This window comes from Pangasianodon hypophthalmus, chromosome 10 (assembly GCF_027358585.1).
Source record: "Pangasianodon hypophthalmus isolate fPanHyp1 chromosome 10, fPanHyp1.pri, whole genome shotgun sequence".
In the NCBI taxonomy this organism is placed as follows: domain Eukaryota; kingdom Metazoa; phylum Chordata; class Actinopteri; order Siluriformes; family Pangasiidae; genus Pangasianodon; species Pangasianodon hypophthalmus.
This window is the reverse complement of record NC_069719.1, coordinates 21,536,526-21,559,615: the sequence shown is the minus strand read 5'-3', so window position 1 is coordinate 21,559,615 and position 23,090 is coordinate 21,536,526. Positions and strand designations below refer to the sequence as shown.

Sequence of the window (23,090 nt, the reverse complement as noted above, 5' to 3'; positions counted from 1 at the left end):
TTTCAGCTCTGAGAACGCATTTCAAAAACTGAAACTCTCATCTGTGTCTCAGTATCTGTCTGTCAGGTTATGTATATGATCCATCAGAGGGCATTGGAAGAGTAGATTACGCACATCAGTTTGAAGGTGTAGTTCTTTCTCCTGTAGTAGGGGTTATCTTTACAAATTGCTCCAGCCATAGTGATAGGTGGCCATCGGGTGCAGTTCTGTAAAGCATGCCAAGGTTAGCTATGATAGCTAGCAAATTAAATAGACTACAAATGCAGGGGGTATAGTTTAAAAAAAAGGGGGGGAGGGGGATGGTGTTCACATGTTAGCTATCATGTATGTTGGGGTTCTAACAAAATTTTGCTGAGGGACAGCTCGGACTGACACTTTGTGTTTCGTATATGCCATGTATATGTCTTTACTTGTGTATTCATACCTCTCCAGCAGCATTTTGGTCGTTAAACAAATTCAGTGTCTCTTCTTCCAGTAGTGCATAGACGGTTTCCCAATGATCCATACCCTGATCCAAATCCACACACCACCAATATTCAGTTAATAAAAACACCTGATATACTGTCAGACTATGTATAATAAAGTCCTTGAGATGTCCACATTGGTTTGTAAGCAATATCTGAATTTTATATCAGCTGGACAGCTTACTTTAAATCCTCCTTGTTTCAGTTTAATATCCAGTGGTCCCTCCATCTTGATCAGGCCTTCTCTGACCTAAATGGCACAAATCAAAATTACAGAGAAAATATACCATAAATAAATAAAGGTGTAATTTAAGGAAGCGTACCTTGTAAGCTGGAGAGGGTGGTTCCTCAGTTAAATCCTTAGCTTCCTCAGTGGATATCCTCAGTGTGGGTGGTGATGGTGGATGAGACTGTGGAGGTGAAGGTGGTTGCAAGGTGGAGAAAGATGGAGGAAGGTCACTCACTGGTGAAGCGGTATTGATTGCTGCGAGTTTTCTTGGACTTGCTACAGGAGGGTTAAGAAGAATGGATGTAGGAGATTCTTCAATCTCTTCACTTGATTCAAGAAGTATGGATTTAGGCAGTTCCTCTGTCTCTCCATTTGATTCAATAAGTATGTATGTAGGAGATTCCTCAGTCTCTTCATTCGATTCAAGAAATATAGATTTAGGACGTTCATCACTCACTTCATTTGGACTTGACAACCTTACTTCTCTGGGGGTGTCAAGAGAGGAGGATTTGTGGGATAGATTTATGTTTCCTGAGGTATTTTCTTCATTTTCAAGCATGGATGTCTGGTCAGAATTTGTGCTGGGAACTAGATGGGATCTGTAAACAAGGCTTGAATGGGATATGTTTTGTGATTGAGAAGAGTCAGGGAAAGATTTGACAGAGGGCGTATTGGAGGTCATGGTATCTCCACTGTTGCTGATGGTCCTTTTGAGCACAGATGCCACTCGAGGAACTGTAGAAAAACTGTCACCCTTGCCACTGCTGTTTCTCCTTAGCGGCGCTGAGGTCAGTATTTTACCATCTCTTCTCCCACTGCTGTTTCTTCTTAGGATGTTTTTGGCTACAGAAGGCTGAGAAACTGAGACAGGGTGATCAGAAGGGTTTCTCTTTAGGGAAGTCACACGGAAAGGCTTCTTCCTGGAACCACTGTCTTCTCCATAAGTCTGCTGCAGCCTCTGCTCTTTCTGAGAGATCAGAATTTGTTATAAATTTAACAGAATTTGCAAGAGAAGTGAACTCTCAGTAATTTTTATTAAAAGTACTTTTTTTAAATAAACAAGTCTTAGATGCAACTAAACTCTAAAATTGTATATTCGTCTAGTAGTTTGCAACATTTAAATGTGTACAAAGCAGCATAGAAATGCATGATGCACAGTAAAACCAAAATAATGGTAACTTAAAAAACAAACCAAAAAAAAGAAGTCACAATATTCATGGCAAATCAAGTGCATATTAATGTGAGACTTCACAAAGATGGTGTTAGTACTCAGGGGAGAACACACAAAGAAAGGTAACTTATGGCAGCTGCAGTCAATTGACAGTCAATGATAATAGTGATTCAAGAAGCTTGGATGCTATGTGCATACTGCTAACTATTAAGTATCATTGCTACATGGCCACAGCAGAAAAGAAACAGACAGAGTGCTTGCCTGCCCAACCCTCTGCACCAGGACAAGTAAGCACTATGTTACTTAGTGCCTAATGTTACTCCAGGCCTCCCGTAGACACACAAGTAGCCTCACTATTTGTACAGGCTGATGGAGTTCTGCAAAGAAATCTATGCTAAATGCAGCCAGAATATAAGAGAGATGCTGAATAAAAGTGGGTTGTATTTCTAACATGGTGAAACAGTTGTTCCTGGCCTTTTAATAAATAACAGCCATGACAGTAGGTGCAATGGTTACAGAAATACAACATACATCACTCCAAGCATTCAGAGACCTAGCAGTGGAGTGTGGTAGATCACTAGGTTCGATAATAAGTTGGCTGGCTCAAATGGCATTGCCAGAGTCTGCAGGAAATACTCTGGACTTGTCGGTAGGATCTGGTCAGGTCTTTGGTATGCTGACAAGTTGGAAATGTCCAGTATGGGATTCTCTGCGAACTCAGTGCATGACAGTGACCAATACCCTAGTGTCATGCTCAAAACTGTCATTGTTGTTCGTGAATGAAACTGACTACTGCAGTATAACAGTACAGTTATGCAGAGTAAGCATGGGTCATGTTTGTCCCACTATGGAGAACAATAAAATGATTAGATCAGGGCCATATATCTAGGGTATGATTCACTGAAAGTGCAGAGGCATCTCACATAATGTATGAAATATGCATATATAGTTTAAGTTTCACCACCACCAGACACAGGGGTCTACCCCAAAATGGTGTGAGGCCCACACCAACTGGCTGACTTCGGGAAACTAGTTCCTCTAGAAACTCTGTCTACTAGAGAAACAGGTAAAAGACATACACAGGTGAGACTGCCTGTGTAAATGTATATGTGTAAAGGAATAAGCAGACATTCTGCTACTTGCAAAGAGTAATGTTTTTATTAGTAATAGTTTTATTAGTAATGTTTTTATTAGTCTCACACAGCCTTATTTTCGGTGCTCAAGTGTTCTCCTTAAATTCATCCAAGTACTCATAATAGGCTACCCACACATAATATTCTACAGCCAGACAGGGTTAAATAAATAAAAAGCTTAAATGTCTTCTTAAAACAAGTGCTGCTCTGTTTGCTACACCACTAACCAGTTGTTTGTGTGCAATACACTGTTTGTCTAAAGACAGGTTAGCTACCGGGTAAACGAGGTGATTGCATAGGGATACCTGAATGCAGGGAAAGAGGCATCTTCTCCCATTACACATGTTATGGTTACACCCTGGGTAGCACTAACAAGACTGTCACTGGACATTTGTGAAGTTTGACCCACCTAAAATTCACTTTTGTAAAAAATATATTTAATTTATTTATCACTACCAACATTGCTCAAAACTAGGCATGAGACAGAATTTAGTTGTCTCAAATATCGTGATACAAAATACCTAATTAACTAATTTTGCTTGTTTATCATGGAATGTGATATTCCTGTTTAATATTCATTATATAATAGTCCAAAAAGTTAAGCTAATCAAAAGGAAGGATTATGGCACATGCATCAAACACAAGGCCCACAGCCTCGTTTCATTCAGCCGACATGAACTTGGACAAATTAATAGTGAAATGGCCCATAATACACTACTGCTTAACATTTTCACACTATCCAGAATTCACAGCATGTACGTAGCGTAGCCATCTGAAGAGTAGTCACCATAAATCGCCATATATATCTGCATTCCGGTTTCTACCATAACAGGCTTGATTGTGGTCCGAATGTGGATTAAAGTCAAACTCTGTGTGCTGCACTTGATATAAGTCACACATCGTGTCTAACAACATTTCAGAAGCCTGTTTTGTGTTGTGCAGGCAGTGGCGTAACCAAAAATTAATTTTGGAGGGATGAAGAAATATACAAAATAAAATCAAGATTGGTTTTCTTATCTCTACAATTAAAGTGGTCAGTGTGATGCACTCATGCATCTCATGGATGTCAGACAGCAGTAGGAGCGGTCATGACACAAATATTACTAACGTACATGAAGTACTGTACATGTATGACACTGAAAAAGATTAAAATAACATGTTAATAATAGGGGAATATTTTACCTTATTTTATAAATCCTGATCTACTTTTCTTACAATACAATGTGCTGATATTGTAGTGGTCCAATTTGTTGTCATTACAAAATAAATGTACTAAAATTTAATAGTTTATTTATGTCAATATCGTCGTGTCAATATTGTCTTGTGTCAATATCGAATTGTGAAGCCTGTTTCAGGATGTCTTATACCGTGGCTTTAGTGTATCTTCTCATTCCTACTCAAAACCATCTAGTATAGAACCTGTCACCCTTAACTAATGAATCAAGATAAAGTGGCAACTGAAGATGAATGAATGAAATGAATGATTTTACACTCCAGCAAATTTTGAATCATAAGGCAGTGAATCTGATCAGGTCTTGCTGCTTGTTGTTCCCTTTACCTGAGTTTTCCTGTTATGTAAAGTGTTAAATCGGTCACTCTGAGCTTGTATCATTGCTTCCAGATCCTCCTGTTTTTTCATTAGCTCTATAACATCTGAAACAGAGTCCTGAATGACAAAGCAAATGAACAGTTTTATAATTAGACTTAACATTTACATAACCAGCAACAAAATCTTCCAGCAATATGATCTCAAACAAATGATGCTGTGTTGAGCAATGACTGTATAAGCATCCTCACCCCATAGTCTTGGGCGGTGAGCACGTTTTCATACGTGTTCAGCCAATGTTCAGCTTGCTCCAGCTCTCTCTGTAACTGCTGCAGCTCCAGCTCCTCCTGATACAGATCTCTTCTCTCAGCCCAGCCCTGCAGGACCAGGACTTCCAGATCCTGGAGCTCTGCTAGACGCTCCTCCAACTGTAGAGTTTTTTAAATCAATAAAACAAATACACACATACAGGCATATAGGTCAGACGTCCAGTTTATTAGCTTTGTAACACTCTCCTGTCGTGGTGTATGATGTAAAAGAGACATTATTTCATTTCTGACCATTCTGCCCAAAGTATCAATGCAAAAGTGCTTCGTGTAATTTTTGTTATATTGTTAACCACACCTCTTCACTCATGAAGTTTCCTTCCTGTATTAGATGTCTCCCTTCATTTTTCACCATTTCTGATTTGTCAAGTTGCCGCTCAATCTGGGTATGATACTCCTCATGCCGTTTGATTAGCTGTGCCAAGTCTTTGACCTCACCTCTGAGTCCCTCTCCTGTCACCAGAGACAGTGACTCCCTAAGCCATGCCCTGTGGAGGTGTCAAGAGTATTTCACAGGTCCAGTGCCATGTTATGCCATAACAATATACAAAGAAATGAAAAAACAATGACTTACATGAGCTCCCTCCAGTCAGTAAGATATCTCTGGACAGCCATGCCCTCCTGTAGTCTGCGTTTGCACTGGCTGGCTTTCTCCAGCAGGCTATCCCAGTTTTCCTCCACCTCTTGTATCCTTTCAGACAGACTTTCCCTCAGCTGGGGACACCGTCTAACCAAAGCCCTACCCTCTTCTTTTCTGCGCCGCATATCCTCTTCTATTACCACCAAATCCCTCTACAGAAAGAAAATTGCATTATTTGTCTATTTTAAGATTTCACTGGTGTAGAACCTGGTACAGTGTTTATAGTTTTTCTTAGGTAAGAGTACTAATGGCTAGCCAGTACCTCAAGGCCTTCATGCTGTCGAATAAGAGCTTGAACACTGAACAGGTCATTTTCCCTGTCCTCTGAGTCCAACATAATTTCCTTCTCACTTATCCAGCTCTTCAGCTCATCCAAGTCATGGTCAAACTGGTGAACCTCATGGGCTGATTGTAAATTCTGTGTAAAATAATCAATTTTAAGAGCCAAACTTGTACATTTTAACAACGGGCCTTATTTATCAAGCTGAAATATGGATATGAACAAATGTATTTGTAATAATCTCAAAACGTGATGAAATTGGCGATGATGGGGTGAAGATTGTGATAGTGGCATGTTTCAGCACTGGCACAATGTTCGGTGTCTTGAAGGGGATGGGGACCACTGCTTGGGCTAGGGACAGGTTGAAAAAGGTCATGAAGACTGCAGCCAACTGCTCTGCACAGGCCCTGAGCACCTGGTCTGGGATGCCATCAGGGCCAGCAGCTGTGCCTAATTCACACCTAATTCACATTTCCTGTCATTTCTCTTCAGATTTTGGCTGTTATGCTGCTAAATAATATTTTTTATTGGTGTAGATGCAAGTCAAAATAACTCTGCTCTTCTCCACTTCTGCCTCTGAGAAATTCCTTTTTTTCACTGGTTTGTCTTCATTCTGTGCTTTCAGCTTTTCCTTTTATGGAGTTTTGCAGGCATCACTAAATGCAAATCAGCTGTGCCATGAACATGTTTTTCAATTTACAGATGCATTTATCAACATATACACGTGTATGAAGAAAATCAGTTACCAAAACTTTTGGAAATCTGGTGGGTGTAGCCTATGAAAACTTTTACACATGACTTGTTTGCTAAATGAGGCCCATTGATGCAATTCACTGAAAAAACAAAACCTTAGCTTTATATGACTGACTTCAAGACAAATTTCTAGGCTTTCACAAATATGTTGGAGAGTTACCTCAGCTCGTGTTTTCATAGCCTTTTGTAACTCCTCCCATAAATTTAGTAGCGCGTTCTCTCTCTGCTGGGCTTCTGACGATTTCACTTGCTGTTTTAGCTTTTGAACTGTAGTCAGTTTGTTCTGACCCAGAGTGCTGACTTCACCTGTGAAATCCTCAAATTTTTTCTGCAGGGTCTGGCAAAAATAAATAAGCCATTTCAGAGAATCACAACTCAGTAGATCTAAGTCATAGTTCTGAGACACTTACAAGTTTGTACAAGTATGGCCTTTATCAACTCAATCCTTAGCTGACTACTGTTTTATAAATTATAATCACATGCAAAGGTACCTCCACATCTTCAAGATCTTGGCCAAAATCATCTGACTCTGCGAGGGTCTTATTAGAGATGAGCCAGCTTTTGAGCTCTCTGGTCTCTCTCTCAAACACATAGAGATTGTACTGGTCCTCCAATGCTGCACGATAGTCTGCAGACAGCTGCAGCAGAGTTTCATACTGCTTTTCCATGTTTGTGACACTCTTACTCACCAAATGGCTGCAATTAAACATATTTCGTGTTGTAAATATGAATTCATTCAGTTCAGATTGCTTAGAGGGATATACAACAGAGGGGATTTGCTGTTGTAATGGTAAGATTTAACAAATGTGTCGTGTGAAATCATTTTAAAGGTTATTTAACCTTTCTTTCTTTTTTATTCTTTGCTGTGCAATGAAATACAACTTCAAACAATGTTCTATGTTCAGTGCCATGCTGTTTTTTGAGAAATCTTGAAAATAACATGGAAATCAGTTTAATCTAATTTATGCATACCTACATACCAAGATGTATTAAGACTGCTCTAAATTTGCTTTATGTCTGTACCTGTTGGGGTGGCCACACTTCTCCATTTCAGCCCCAGTCTCCTGCAGGGACTTGACTTTCTCATGGTGGCTGACTAACTCCAGGTCCACTGCATCTAACTTCCTGAGGAGTGCCTCTGTGGCCTCCTCACTTTTCCCATAGTCTCTGGACTCCAGCACTGGCTTCAACTCCTCCATCCACAGCTCCATCTCAGAGACCTGTGGAAAAATACAAGGTGTCTAAGTGTTCAACTTAGCAATCCAGCATTAAATTTTCAGACTTGGCAATGCAAAGTGGCATTGGTTAAATGTCATTATTCATAAATGTTATTAACTAGTGTAGTATTATGGATTAGCATTTTGCAAATGAAATCGTATATTATTTTTCATATTATGATATTAGATCCTTTTGTTAGGTCTTTAAATTAATAGTTATATCCAAACAAATACAGTACATTATGAATGCTTGAGTAAATCTTACTGTATTACTAATATATACTTGACAAATTGATCTCACACCTCTGAGAGGAAGGTCTGGATTTTCAGTGCTTCTTTCAGCAGGTGGTTTTTATTCTCAGACTCTTTCCTCAACGTGTCAAAGAGCTCCTTTAGTTCAGCCAGTCTTTGGCTGATCTCCTGTGAGGCAAAGTGCCTCCCTCTTACCAAGTTCTGTCCTGCCTCAAGTACTGCCTGCACCAGAGGGGTACGACCTGCGATTTCCTGCATCACGACCTGAAGAGTACAGCATCCCACACTTGTAAATACACCATGTCTGTTTTATAATCACAATGTCTTCTGTTCAAAACAGGCACACCAAAGACAGCCATATGCACTGATGTAAGATATTTTCAAAGCATCTTAAACATTATGAGAATATGTTTTCATTAATTGCACTAATCACTAATCATTAATTGTTAGGGATTTACCTCTCTGAAAATCAATATCTACACCAATACAGGTCTGAAATGTTGGAATGATATTAGATTGGATCAGTTTCGAAATATTTTCAATCCAATCCACTGATTTTTTTAATGCAGTGAACACGAGTGATCCCTGACACAACACAGATTTTGCACATGAAAATATTACACAACTGATGTTTTACGTTACTTGGAAACACCAGCTTGCATAGAGGTAGTTTGGTTGCTGTAAAGTCATGTCAGTATCGGATCAGTCTCAGGTATCAGCCAATACTCAGATCTCTGATATTGGTATCAAAAAAATGGAAAAGTGCAAACAGTGCAGCCCTATATGTGTGCAGTCTGGGAAGTGGTTCACTGGTGAAATGTTCACATTTCCTGCTGTATACTGTATATGTATTCCTGAACCGAAATATGTTTTCATGTGTCTCAATCACAAGATGTTAAAGCTTTTTATTATAGCATGTTATAGCATCATAAAGGACCTTATTCAGAGTTAAGTTAAGTGTGCAGCGAGGATTTAAGACTGAAAGTCAGACCTCAGACAGAACTCCCATCTATCCTGAGCTGTTCAGAACTTGCACGAGAGTTACACACATGGGGTGCAGTTTGAGTAAAACAGAGTAATGTCTCGGTGTCTGACGTTTGATGTAACCACAATATGTCACACTGTGATTTATTCTTTCACTTGTAAAAACACACAAAATCTATGGACCATTCAAGGTTAATATTACTGTATATACAAAAATATGACGTTAATTAAATAATAGAACATATTAATTAAATAGCAGAATCTTAGTCTTTTGTTATCTTAGATTTATCTTTAGTTTTATTATCTGTTTTTTGCACAGAGGAGGCAGCATCTTAATCGGAGACTTAATCTTAAGGACCAAATTTTTTATGGATAAAATTAGGAATTAATAAGAGTGCTTTGTCAGCTTAATCTTCAAACTGTGGGAATGTTTTCTTTACATGAGAGCACAGTGAATTAACAAAAATAAATGTAGTAGTCTAGACAGTGTAAATAAAAACCCATCTCAGATGCTTCTGCTCAAGAATAAATCTGTCAACCTTAGAGTCATGAACTCCAATGCAGGTGATTTGCATAATCAAATGGAGAGCCAAGAAAATTGGAGGAGGTGTTTAGCCCATCTCTGAATATGAATAACTTTCTATTTGTAAATAGTGAAGTAAACTTTTGGACTTAAGACAGACATAAGGCAGACTCTCTTTTGAAAAGAAGGGGCTTTTTCCTAGACACCCTTCCATGAAAGTCATACTTGTTCAGTTTTTTTTTCATGAAAATTTAATGTGCATACAGAGGCCTGTAGGTCATATGATATAGCTCTTGGGTTTTCTTTATATCTCTGAGCATTAAATGGTCTGAATCTGGACTGAATTTGCTGAGCTGCCCAGTCCTTGGAAGATTGGCAACTGTCTTGAAGGCTCTCCATTTGTAAGTAATTCTTCTTACTGTAAAAAGGTGAATTTCAAATTGTTTGGAGATGGCCTTATACCCCTTCCCAGATTGGTGAGCAGCAACAATTGCTACTCTGAGGTCATGGCTGATGTCCTTTCTTCTTGGCATGATGTAGACACATACTTGAGTGCTCCAGAATGCCAAACTGCCAAAAGTTCTGTTTTTTATAGAGGTAGTCACACTTTTTGATTTTTAAATAATCTTGGGCATTTCATTAGTAACACCTGGCCGCTAATTACTCTGTTTCTGAATGTTGGTTTACTTTTTGGGAAAAATTACTACATATTGAAATCTGTTGTTTTTTTGTTGTCACCTGATGTTATTTGTTTGTTTATAGAAGTTTGTGAGGACCACACTATTGTTATTTAGACCCTGATAAATAAATACAAAGAATTGAAGAAGGGTTTAGTCCCTTTTTCCCATGACTGTATGGCTAAGTGATCTATTAATAATGAATTTCTTGCACTGAACATTGAGCCATTTGAACACATCATATATGCCGACTACATCTCAAAATTTTACCACAATAACTGTGAGCTGTAACACAGTTAAACACTGACCTGGTACTTTTTGACCACTGCTTGTGTGCTTTCGAGTGAAGTACCATAGTCCTTTGAAGCTGTTGCCTGTAGCTTATCTTGAATCCATATCATTTCATCTTCAATGTCCCGGTAGAACTGGAACAATAGCTGACATGATTCCAGAGTATCTCTACGAGCCTGGAGAGGTTCAGCCAGACCATTATACCTGAGGAAAAAAGGTGTAAGCCAGCAATTTTTAATACTGTGTTGTTCTTTATATTTTAATTTTCACTTTCAAATGCAGAAAACCATAAGGTACCTGTTGGCCATATGCCAAACTTGTTGCTGAATCTCCCTAGCCTGAAAATTGCCTTGGGAGCTGAGATTTTTGGCTGTGTCCACCAGATTCTGGACTTTTTCCAGATGTCCATCCACCACTTCCTCCAAGCCTTGTAGAGCCTTGAGTTGTCTGCTGACTGAGGCCAGGTCCTCCCCACAGTCTGTCTGACTCAGCTCAGCTTCAACTGAATCTAACCATTCCTCAACATCATCCAAGGAGCGTAGGAACTGCAAGGCCTGGAGGATAAGGAATGAGGCAGAGAAGTAGGGCATGATAGTAGTATACTGTATGTTACATACACTATATGGCCAAAAGTATGTGGACACCTGACCTTCAAACCATATGTAGGCCTAACTATTGCCACAAAGTTGGAAGCCCACAATTGTATAGGATGTCTTTGTATGCTTTAGCATTAAAATTTCCCTTCACTGGAACTAAGTTCTACACATGTTCCAGCATGACAGTGCTTCCATGTACAAAGTGAGGTCCATGAAGATACAGTTTGCCAAGGGCGGAGTAGAAGAAGTCGAGTTGCCTGACTGAACACCTTTGGGATGAAACTGGAACACTGACTGTGCCCCAGGCCTCCTCATTTGACATCAGTGCCTGACCACTAATGCCCTTGTGGATGAATGGGTTAATCCCCACAGCCATGTTCCAAAATCTAGTGGAATGCGATGTTCAAAAAGCTTATATGGCAGTGATAGTCAGGTGTCCACAAACTTTTGGCCATATAGGGTATGTATAGCATTACATTTTACATTTGACAAGAAGCCTTGAACCTTAAGACTGCCTCTATAATAAAAAAAAGAACATATTTTGTAGTAAAATCCAGGCTTAGATGTCTGACATAGGTTTTTTTTTTTTTTTGGCACATGCAGCACTTGTACACCAAATTTGCATTTTGAACAGCCCCATTACTCCCTTGCTCTTAAGAATTAACTTGTAAGAGGAAATAATATGAACAACTGATATCTATAGTGTACATAATTCTTTTTGATAAACAGAGAGTGAAATGCTCTTAAGAATTAACTTATAAGAAGAATTAATATGAACAACTCATGTCTGTAGTGTACATAATTCCTTTTGATAAGCACATAGTGAAATGCTGCAGCCATCCATCTTTTTTCCTGGTAAGGACACAGGCTGCTAATCTACAACACTATTCTTGTTATGTACCTGATATGCTTCCTGTAAACGTGCTTTCTTCTCCTTGCAGTGGATTAAGAGCTGCTCCCAGCCTTCCCTGAGATCCATTATTCTGGGTTTTATTTTGTCCTTGGCTGGATGACCAGCAGCTAGCATCTTCTCACCTTCCTGGCATTTAAACATAATCTTCATGATATTGATACTGAAGGCATTTTAGTATTCTGCAGTTTGCTTTACAGTTTTAGTTTTAAAAATCTAATATTTTGCTGTTACCTTTGTTTGGGCTTCTATACAGTTGCGGTTGGCGAGGATCTCAGCCTCGAAGCTCTGGTGTTTCAGTATCTTGGCCTGCAAATTGATGGGCTCTCTCCAGCTCTCATCCTGAGCCACTGATTTCTTCTCATTCAACCATGAACACATCTTAAAGATAGATAGAACAGTTAAGCTATATTCACATTAACAATAATAAGGATTTAAAAGGATTTACAAGTGAAACATTTATCAGATAATAATTATGCATTAATACAGAAATACGGAAAAGCAAATTAATTATGATGGCTTCAAGCAGAGAAAACACTTTTTTCTCTCTTTTTTTTGCATTGGCATACCTCATAACTATCTTCTAAAAACTTTTGTAGCTGGACTGATTCCTCCAAAGCCTTTTGCCGAGCTTTACTCATCTCCAACAGTCTCTCCTTTCTGGAAGAAAAAAACTTGGCCATTCAGTAAATGGCCATACTGAATTGAGATGTTTTTATATAGAAAAAAAGGGTTACAGCTCACCTCAGCTGAACTGCTTTGCTCCTCTTTCTGATGTTGTCTGAGTCATAATGTTTCTTCTGTGTCAGTTGTTCAGCATATCTCTCCACTTCTTCCACCTGTTGTAGCTGAGCTTCTAGAGAGTTCTCAAACAAAGCATGCTTCCTCTGCAGAGCCTCCACTTCTGACAAGGAGCTCTAAAATGACGATTGTATGAGAAATAACAATTAATTGTTTGTAATTAATTGTCTGAATCCTAGAAAGTCTTTGATTAGTTTCAGTTTTCACATTGAAATTGTTGCAAATTTGCAGATTTAGCTTTTCAAATACCATTTTACTGCTAATCAGTTTCTTTCTTAATAGTTCACTTACCCCAACATCTTCATTAGCCAGAAAAGCTTCACTGTTGCTCAACAAGCTCTCACTTTGCTCCAAATTACCAAGGAACACCTACACCCAATCAATCAAGATGTCATGTTGATTACTTTTCAGGTAGAAGCATACTGCATTAGCAAATGTACTACAATACATTGTTTATAATACCTGAAGCTCCAGAGCTTGGTCTAATGTTGTCTTCCTTTCTTCCCATGCTTGAATGAGCCTGACTTTGGCATCTTCAAGTTTGCTTAGGGCTTTTTTGATCTCTGTGGTTTCACTATGACCAGACTTCACTAGGTTCTGTCCAAAATTCTTCACTGAATCAATGCGCTCAGCACGTGCATCTATCTCTGCCTACAGTCATAAAAGCCATTTTTCATATTAATAAAAATCTGGTTTTGGTTTTTAAACTTAATATATTCCTCATTATTCAGTGTATAAGTAAGTTTGGGAGCCTTTACTTTCCAATCCTGGTGCTCCACTATAAGGCTTTCTGCTTCAGCTTTACTCTTTGGCAAGCTCTTCTTTCCCATTTCTGCAGTTTGCTTCAGTGTCCAGTCCAGCAACAGACGTTGGTTAGCTTTAAACAGCTGGAGCTGGTGTGACTCCTGCAAACGTTCTTTCCTATAATGACATTAAAATGAACCCACCGCAGTTTGTTGCAGTAAAGTTGTGTCCTAAATGGTACAATGTCTTGGCTCACCTTAGTTTCATTTCCTTGTCCAGCTTCATCAAAGTGCTGTTTACTTCTTGCTGCTTCTTACTCAGCTTGTCAGAAAGGTCACGGTGAGTCCTTAATCGATCTTTGGTCTCTTTCTCCAGGACCTGATTTAAAAAAAAAAAAAAAAAATACGACCAAGAAACTTACTCGTGGTGAAATGAATAACTGTGGTGCAATGCAAGTATAATAATAAGACAGAGTGTCTACATGTCTTGTAAAACAGAGCAATACTATTGATAAACATCAATCATCTTGCCTGTACTAAAGCTCCTGGAATACTCACAGTGCTTCTCTCCTGGATAACTCGGACCTCTCGTTCCATCTCCTCATGCCTGCGTATAAGGTTCTCTACACTCTCTACATCCTCTCCATAGCCATGACCTTGCAGTAACAGCATCTGCAACCCCACAGAAAGGAATGTAAATGCTAGGATTTGTTTTCTACAGGACAAAAGGATGATATTTGACAGGTGAATGTTTCTTACAAGTTTTATGTATTTCACACTAAGTTGTAGTTTGTTTAGAAAAGGCATCTTGTGCACTGACTGACAAATACCTTATATTGAAAATTGCATGCACAGGAATCACTAAGATATCTGTACACTAGGGTGCAGTGTACACCAAAAAGTTTAAAATGGAATAAGAAGTATACCAAGAAACTGTGCTACCCCACTGGCCAGGTTTGAAGGGGAGGTGGCGTGGGGATGGAGGACTTGGGGGGGGGGGGGGGGGGGGGGGCTGTCTCTAATACTTCTCAAGTTCTATATCAGTGCTACAACCAGGATTGTCATGAAATATCACGAAAAATATTTTTTAGAAAATGTTTAAACTCATGTAATTGCTGTGGAATATGGTGAAATATGGCAAATTAGAGGTGTGCAGGACAGGAGAGGTGCATTTTATAAATACAGACTTTGCTTTGTTCAACACTGTTACATCAGTGTCTCTGGCACTGGAATACGGTCCAAACAGAACTCATAATCTTGGCAAAAAGAAAACAGCCTTACCTTTTCACTTGCCCTGTCCCTGACTTCCTCAAGATCACGGATCAAAGAGTGGACCTCCAATGCTTGGTTTAACTTTTTCTTATAGCTGCTTAGGTTTCCATGGAAATTACTCCATCTGTCAGCAGGAGCAATGAGCACAGCACAAATGTGGATATGCTAGTGAATGTTTTCTTAAACTTGTAAAAGCTTCTAATCATGAATGAAAGCCAGAGGGAGCTAGTTAATATTATGCAAATGCTTGCTAACTGACCTCTCATTCAATTGCTGTCTGCGCTTCTTCACAGTGACCAACTCGTCACAATTCTGTCTCTCAAGTCGAGCTGCCAGGTTGTTGATGGTCTTGATGTGAGCATCATCAACTGTTACATCCTGGCAAAGAGTGATTAAGGACATTCAGGCCACACTGTATAACTTTATAACTAACTGTTTTATTACCTTCAACACAACAAACAGCCCACAGAGACACTTCCAAATTACCAATTACAATGCTCAAGAGTTGTAGTTCTTAAATGCTCTTCTCCTCCCTATCCTCTCTTCTCAACCCTTTCTATGCACATTTTGATGCTAGCACTGCTACTATTAGCATCTCGGCTAATATTAGCATTCCTGCTAATGCAATAAAACTGCTCATCCATCGAAGAGTTTCGCTCACTGTCTCAAAACATGATGTGTGGAAGACTCTGAGGCAAGTGAAAGGCAGGAAGGCAGCGGGCCCAGACGGAATCCCTAGAAGGGTTCTGAAAATCTGCACTGACCACCTAGCCCTGGTGCTCACCATCGTTTTCAACCTGTCCCTGACACAGTCCATTGTCCCTACATGCTTCAAGAGAACGACTATTATTCCTGTGCCCAAATCATCCACTCCAGCTGAGCTGAATGATTACCGTCCAGTAGCCCTGACCTCTGTGCTTTGAGAGACTTATCAAAAAACTATGTGAAACTGCTGTTCATTTATAATAGTTCAGCCTTCATCACCATAGTCCCCCTCAGGCTGTTTGTTAAGCTCAGGGAACTGGGCCTGTACTCATCACTCTACTGCTGTGTTCTGGACTTTTTAATTCGTCGGCCACAGATGGTGAAAGTAGGCATGACAAATAAATCTTTAATCTTACTACTACTACTACTACAACTACTACTACTACTAATAATAATAATAACAATAGTTTTAATAATAATAATAATAATATCTGATGTCCCTGGACACAGAATTTTGTACTGTATGTGCCTTGGTTACTCCTTCCCTTGTCCTAAATAACAGCACCAATATAATAAAATATAATGGAGCATCTGATTTCTCATATTGTTAGATTGACACCACATCCTGTGACTTACCCCAGTGCTGGAGCTTCTGAACTCACTTAGTTTCTTTAGTAGTTGTTGGCAGTGTTCATAGTCCTCCCCAAGATCCCCAACATTAATCATGACCTCCTAGAGAGTAAGTAAAGTTAGAGGGCAGTCTTATTAGTTAATATTTTGTCTGATAAACCTTGGAATCCATGGTCCTCAAGCATGAGTGTTTCTTACCTTCTGTCTGATCCAAACTTCTACCTGCTCCACTTTCTGAACGAACTCAAGAAAGTCACGGTGACCTTCTAGAACTTTCCCCCGGGCGGCGATGGCTTCTTTCAGAGTCTCCCAGTGCGCAATTAGAGCAGAGATGCTTTGTTTTACCTCCTTGGACTTTGGATGACGAAGAGAGACCAGCTCTTCTCCTGTCTGAATGAATTGATAGAATCAAGCATATGAAAATAACGTAAAACCTAGAGATCTGTCATTAGCACACTGTGATGCAATTGCATACCACAATATACAAGTCATCCTGAAGCAACATGCAACAGGCCTCACCTGCTGGACAGAGTCAATTATTTCGCCATGAGCCAGAATCTCTGCCTCAAACACCTGATGCTTCTGCAGTAGCTTCATTTTGGCTTGAAGGTTGCTCAGATCCATTTTGGAATCCTCCTGCATCTTCTGCATGCGCTCTGACACCCATTCCTCAGCCTGAATTACAATTCATAGCAGATGAATTGAACTATTATAGAACATTAATCCCTATTGCTCTGGATATGTAGTGGTGAAGACTGTGATACCTCAGAGGCATCACGGGTGAAGATGCAAAGAAGCTTAGAGAGCTCAAGTTCTTCCCTGCGTTTCTTGGACAGATCTCTGATACGTTCCCTCCGTGCTCTGAGAGAGTTCAGTGTCTTTTTGTAGTTGCCTTTTTCTCTCGTTGCCCCTCCTTTGCTCAAACGGTCAGCTGATTCCTGAAGAACAACCATCTGCAAACAGGAAGGTCAAAGTATATATAACTATATTGATATTATGACATACTGCAATTTGTTAAGCCTGAAAGAACATCTAGTGGTGGGTCCTAATGGCAACATCATTAATAATGCTTGTTAGCAATTAGCAATGTTAATTAATGCTAATAATTGTCAAGTATTTTATGGTAGTTGGAGTAGCATACTCAAAATATTACAGCTCAGATTGTTACCATTCCACTCTTAGGTTCTGAATCAGCATGTGCAATAAAGTCATGCTACTGCAGTGCACATGCTGTAGAGAACATCATCCTTGCAGTTCTTTACCACGAACAAAAACACACTTCATCTAATACAGTCATGTGAAAAAGAAAGTACACCTTCCTTCCATTCTAAGTTTTTATTTATCATGGCCAAAATAACAATTGTCTGGTCCTCACCAACTTCTATATACAAACAAATCACAACAAAACACAGTAGATTTCAATATGTAGTCATTTTTCCCCAAAAAGTAAACCAACATTAGAAACCAGGTGGGAAAAAAATAAGTACACCCTTCCTATTCCAGCAGCCACGTTTTACTAATGTTGAAATGCACAAGATTAGTTAATGATCAAGTTATAAGACAACTGTAGAAATAAAAAGACAGTGAATAAAAAGTATGGTACCAACTTTGTCTTCCTGAGTGCTAAGAAGTTTTTCAAAGGCTTCATGGCGTTTGATTAAAGTGTCTGTCTCATCCACTGTTGACCCCAAATCGCTATTTTTCAGCTGGACCTGCAGAAGAAAAGATCATTTTCAGGAAATTCTAGTCAAACACATGATAAAATTGCAGTAAAACTGTGTATCATCTTACTGGAATGAAAAAAGATCTGTCATGTATCATGTCATGACAACATGACTGAACAATAAATAATGTCCCCAGACTTTTCTGGCTTATTCACTGCAAAATTTGCAATGTTGAAACCACTAAGTGTTCATTTGCTTACAGGTGTCTTCACCACCAATGTAGACTTTTGCCTAAAACCTCTGCCAATTCCATTCATCATTTGAAAGTGTTTATTCTGCAGTAAATTAGTGTAAAAGACATTTAAGGCCCAAACTACAGTGAATCTCATGTGTATTTGAGTTCCCACCTCTTGGGAATTGGTGATCTTCTCCATGTATTCAATGTCTCTGTAGAACACTTGTTCCTGATAGGTGTTCTCCAGCCATTTCTGCTTGGATTCCCAATTAGCTGTCAGCCTCTCTCTTTCAACCTGCAAAGCTCTCAGTTTGTCTTGGACCTGGAAAACAAAATGCATATTTATAGCTTTTAATAGGCTTGTGCAATATAAAAATTTAATCATCTCTATACAATATTACACTGCCAGAGATGTTTAAAACCTTTATGCATTTCATGTAGGAACTCTGAAATTTGATGTCACCATACGGTAGTATGAGTTATAACTTAAAAATATGGCAAAAAGCAGTCTTTTTCTCCCCAATAAAACAGGAGATGAGCCAATCGACATATTAATCTGGAATGACCTGTGCAGGTATTTTGAACTCTCCAACTGACACCTCCTGAAAATCCCCTTCCTTCACCTCATGCACCCTCGCTTTGTGTCAAGGTAAATGGAAAATCTATCAACAATCTATTTAATGTTAGATAACATTAGACAAGTTAGACATTAGACATCATTTAACTCTATTTATTAGGGATGAACAAAAACTTTAGGCTGAAAATGCTCAACAGTATTTTTGGTTTTTGGCCAAAAGAGAAAAAAGGAACATTTTAAACATAAAACGTTTAAATAGGCATACAAGGAAGTATCACATCTAAGACATTACAAATAATGTTAATGAAGATGATATGATTGAAGTGTTGAAGTGATTAAAAATGTTTTTTATCCAGCTGTCAGTGGTCAGAGGTGTGCAGACACGTTGAGCAGCAGCAGAACTGTGCTGTTATTTTATTTATTTTTTTTTTAAGGTTTACTTCACATTACTGTGGAATCACCTGAAGATCCACCATCAATCACAACTGCTGCTGCTGGCATCCAACAGTGTAGCTGGTAGTATTTTTACATCCTGCCCTACCCTGCTTAACCTTGAAATGGTGGAAATGCTTGTTTTCCTGTGTTTTTTAAGGGTTAGGTTTATTTTAACATAAGACATTTTAACATCAGTGATAATCTTGATATAAGAAGTGACAAAAGGGATATTTACTTCCTGAGGATTGGGAATATCTTGCTCCTGTAGGTGCTGACCCAAAGCTACAGCCTGAGCGTACGTCTCCTCATGGGCTACGATCTCAGCCCACAGCTGCTGATGCTGGAAAAGCTGCAGGTCGCATGTGGCCACGTCGCGAATAGTCTCCTCTGCCTTCATGCCACTTAGCACGTGAGCACACCACAAAGAATAATCCTGTACCTAAAGACAAAAGTGGCAAAGAAACAGAGGTCTGGTATCTGGTTACACCTGCAATGTGTAAAACAATGCCTGTCTGCTTTCCTAATATTAATACTAGACCTTTTCACCAACATATGTGCTGTTAACTGTTATATGTTATTCCTGTTAAGGAACAAAACACTGCAGGGCATGCTGTTACAGGAAAATAACCAATTTATTATTATAATTAACGGATTGTAGTAAAATTCAGCCTTACCTCCAATACAAATGCACTAAACCCTGCTCATTTCCTTATAAAACTGTGTGTGTGTATTTGAGAGAGAGAAAGAGAATTACTGTCTTGAGGAAAAAGTAATGCTGTTTGGCGAGCCGCAGCTCTTGTTCCCTCTGCTCCATGCACATGCGGAGCTTCTCCCAACTTTCCACCACCTCTTGCTGTTCCTCCTGCATCCTTTCTCGTAGTTCTGGGGTGCACTGGTCTAAAATGGAGTCTGTGATGTCCAGTAGCTCCTGCATCTGTACAAATACCAAGCAAACACTCATGAGTAAAATGTAAGTGGCATCAAAGTCACTTCTATCAGTACCCTTGGAGGTAAAATGTGGATGTTCTCAGTACCTGCAGCTCATTTCCCACCAGCTCATTTACCAGTGCTTCATGCTTCCTTAGCTGCAACTCAACCCCTTTCAGGTCTTTGGCGATATCATCAGGAATGCACTTGTACCTGTCCTGTTGGATTGCAGATAGAGTCAAAGGTTACCACACTAACAGACCTATTGGGTTTACTGCATTATTTTTCAGTTACAGTACCTCTATGTGCCCAAGGGCATCAGTCAAGTCTTTGTAGACCTTGTGACATTCCTCAGATTTACGCAAATTCTCTTTACGACTTTTGGCCAAGTGCTGCAGCTCATCCCATGATTCCCTGACATAAAACAATAAAAACCTTTATTGTAATTTTCTGAAATTACAATTCCTGTAACATTACAGGTTGCTGTTTCACGAAGTGTCATATAACAACGATAATACAACATGCCATATTTTATGCCACTATTTTAAAATCTAATAGGTTGCTGTGGATGTTGCACTGAAGTTGTAATATAAATGACTTGTGTGGTGATAAGACTGTGTGCTGGTACCTCAGCAGCCCCTGTGTTTCTTGGATGAATTTACTCTCTGGATGGTTGTTTTTTACGAGTCTGTGAGCCAGCTCTTGACATGAACGCATCCTCTCCCGACCCACATCTAGCTGCTTGAGGAAGACCTCAAACCTTCTCTGCAGGTGCTGTCATAGATCAGGTGACACTCAGGTACATTGATCACATACGTGAACATATGTCATGTGCTTTAACCCAATTAATTAACTCTCTTTGAAGAATTCGCTTTAAATAAAGCTCATTGTCATAGAGAAAACAATAAAATGCACAGATTAAGTTGGTCCTGAGGTTTCAGGTTTTTTTTTATACATTTAAAAGCCAGGAAGTAACAGTTTTCTTTTAGGTTGCTCACAAGCTATCTCACCAGGACATGTTCATAATCAGAGCCATAGTTGTCAGAGGAGGCAATTAGCCGCTCCTGTGATATCCACTCTTCCAGTTCTGAAGACTCTCTCTTAAATTCGTGCAAGTGGAGAGCATCCTGGAGCCTTTGCTCTCTGTTGCACAAAGCATATAACATACACAATGCACATAACATGTTGGTACACAGTTTAAAACTGTAGATTTTGTGGCAATTACCTTATTGCTGCTGAGTGCTGTAGTTCAGTTAGCTGAGTTCTAATGTGGCTGTAAGGTCTCTTTACTTCCTCTAAACCCCATGCATGTACAGCCTGGTCCACACTGGACTTAAGTTCATCCACCTGGGCAGAAAGTACCTCAATCTGCCCCTCCACAGTCTGCACACATAAAGTAGTAGCAACATGATCCCATGCTGCACATACCCCACTGGTTATCATGCTATAAACTTACTAACCCTGGTACAGCTTCTTACTTACTTGATGCTGCTTCACAAGGCTCTGTGTGGCTAATTCATTTTTGCCATAGTCAGTGCTGACCAAAGCTGATGTTTCAGATAAGCAGACTTCTAATTCAGCACAGTCAAGCAAGATCTGCACATAATCATATATAATTACAGAAAAGCCACACTTTATCATGAAGTACATAGGGATTGCTCTAGACTGCAGAGGTGTGGCTGGTACCTGTTCTCGCTTGACTGCTTTGTTGAGGTGGGAAGAGCGTTTTTCACAAGCATCCTCAAGTTCTTCCCACGCTGCAGACAAATGCTTGCACCTTTGGTGCACTTCCCGGTTGTCAAAGGCCCTGCCTCTGTCCAGTACACGCTGAAGATACTGCCTGTGGGCATTAACCTCTGCTTGCAGCTCCTGTTGGTTTTCAGAGTGGAGAAAAAGCTCTTGAACAGAATTATCATAATAACATGGGCAGTCATTAATGCGTTATCTCTAGCATGAAGTCACTGCATCTTTTCAAACTGCTGCTCATACCACATCACAGGGCAGTGAAAATACTCAGAGGAAAGCACTAACAGCACTCATCTGCATACGTGAAGTCACATACACCCACACTGATTGACAGGAGACAAAGTAATGCCATCCCTCTTACCCAAAGAGCACAGCCAGTTTAGCTCTCTTGGATTCCAAGAATGGCTACTGCATGGTCAATATTAAAATCCATGATCTCCCATGATAAGGCAAATGCTTTTGTTCAATTATAGAATTAAATGACAATGAAGTGTACAGTGTTGGTCCATTTTGGGGCTCCATGAATGCAATTTCTTATGTGCCACTGCCTCACTCTAGAATTCTACCTTGTGTTTCTGTAGGAGCTTGATGGCCCCAGCCAAGGATTTGGTATAGCTACTGGTATCTGCTACAGGGTCATGTTCAGCAATCCAAGCAAGCTCCAAGTCCACATCGTGGTAAAAGCTGTAGAGTGCCACATCTTCTTCTAATTGTTTTCTGCGATGATCCAGAGGCTTCTCTAGAGACTTAAACCTATCAAATATAGTAAAGGAAAAATGAGACTGTTATATCTAGCTTAACTAATACACATATGAAAATTAGTTAATGATTATTATAATACACAGGTGAAATGGACCAATATGACCACCATACATTAACTGACAAGATTATGATAAGATTCTTCAAAACTCCTAATACAGTTCATAACATTATCCCAGAAAAGCATTGTACATAGAACATTTTAACAGAGGAGCTCACAGTTTGAGGTACATGTCTGTTTCATGGAGGATTCTCTGAGAGTCGAAATGGTTCGTAGCCAGGTGTTTGGCATGACTGACGATGGAGTTAATTTTGTCTGCAAGTTCCTGAGCTTCCTGCTCAACCTGCTTGTGTTCCTTCAGGAGCAGTCGACTCGAGCGAAGGTCATGGCCTTTAGGTGCATGCTGCAGCATCCGCTGAATTTCCTCAATTTTAACTTTTGCATCCTGAAATGATCACAACACAGAAGTCATACTTTATGAAGGGAAATTTAGCCTCAAATGTACATTACGACTTTAAATTGTCTGATTATATACATATTCCATGTTTGATTGATCAGTTGTCATAACACATCTTGTTAGTTTAAATCTGGAATATCTTGTTT

General features: G+C 39.5%; 1 protein-coding gene across 1 annotated transcript in view; it reads right to left on the bottom strand.

Moving 5' to 3' along the window:
• Positions 1-23,090, bottom strand: part of sptbn5 (spectrin, beta, non-erythrocytic 5) — a 45,237-nt gene that overhangs the window by 4,295 nt on the left and 17,852 nt on the right. The window contains exons 25-67 of the mRNA XM_034307941.2: positions 22,706-22,932; positions 22,294-22,480; positions 21,668-21,850; positions 21,464-21,577; positions 21,207-21,364; positions 20,992-21,124; positions 20,610-20,755; positions 20,281-20,395; positions 20,089-20,199; positions 19,809-19,988; positions 19,290-19,493; positions 18,215-18,364; positions 17,751-17,855; positions 16,908-17,096; positions 16,663-16,818; positions 16,342-16,533; positions 16,150-16,245; positions 15,068-15,186; positions 14,818-14,932; positions 14,095-14,208; positions 13,794-13,915; positions 13,552-13,714; positions 13,256-13,444; positions 13,085-13,162; positions 12,737-12,909; positions 12,562-12,652; positions 12,227-12,373; positions 11,984-12,121; positions 10,784-11,040; positions 10,504-10,690; positions 8,063-8,275; positions 7,566-7,762; positions 7,034-7,238; positions 6,703-6,879; positions 5,772-5,927; positions 5,444-5,661; positions 5,168-5,357; positions 4,795-4,971; positions 4,556-4,663; positions 788-1,660; positions 649-714; positions 425-508; positions 115-206 (exon numbers count right to left, since the gene is read on the bottom strand). Of these exons, the coding sequence (XP_034163832.2) occupies positions 115-206; positions 425-508; positions 649-714; positions 788-1,660; positions 4,556-4,663; positions 4,795-4,971; positions 5,168-5,357; positions 5,444-5,661; positions 5,772-5,927; positions 6,703-6,879; positions 7,034-7,238; positions 7,566-7,762; positions 8,063-8,275; positions 10,504-10,690; positions 10,784-11,040; positions 11,984-12,121; positions 12,227-12,373; positions 12,562-12,652; positions 12,737-12,909; positions 13,085-13,162; positions 13,256-13,444; positions 13,552-13,714; positions 13,794-13,915; positions 14,095-14,208; positions 14,818-14,932; positions 15,068-15,186; positions 16,150-16,245; positions 16,342-16,533; positions 16,663-16,818; positions 16,908-17,096; positions 17,751-17,855; positions 18,215-18,364; positions 19,290-19,493; positions 19,809-19,988; positions 20,089-20,199; positions 20,281-20,395; positions 20,610-20,755; positions 20,992-21,124; positions 21,207-21,364; positions 21,464-21,577; positions 21,668-21,850; positions 22,294-22,480; positions 22,706-22,932 (7,295 nt within the window). The remainder of the gene's footprint in view (positions 1-114; positions 207-424; positions 509-648; positions 715-787; positions 1,661-4,555; positions 4,664-4,794; positions 4,972-5,167; positions 5,358-5,443; positions 5,662-5,771; positions 5,928-6,702; positions 6,880-7,033; positions 7,239-7,565; positions 7,763-8,062; positions 8,276-10,503; positions 10,691-10,783; positions 11,041-11,983; positions 12,122-12,226; positions 12,374-12,561; positions 12,653-12,736; positions 12,910-13,084; positions 13,163-13,255; positions 13,445-13,551; positions 13,715-13,793; positions 13,916-14,094; positions 14,209-14,817; positions 14,933-15,067; positions 15,187-16,149; positions 16,246-16,341; positions 16,534-16,662; positions 16,819-16,907; positions 17,097-17,750; positions 17,856-18,214; positions 18,365-19,289; positions 19,494-19,808; positions 19,989-20,088; positions 20,200-20,280; positions 20,396-20,609; positions 20,756-20,991; positions 21,125-21,206; positions 21,365-21,463; positions 21,578-21,667; positions 21,851-22,293; positions 22,481-22,705; positions 22,933-23,090) is intronic.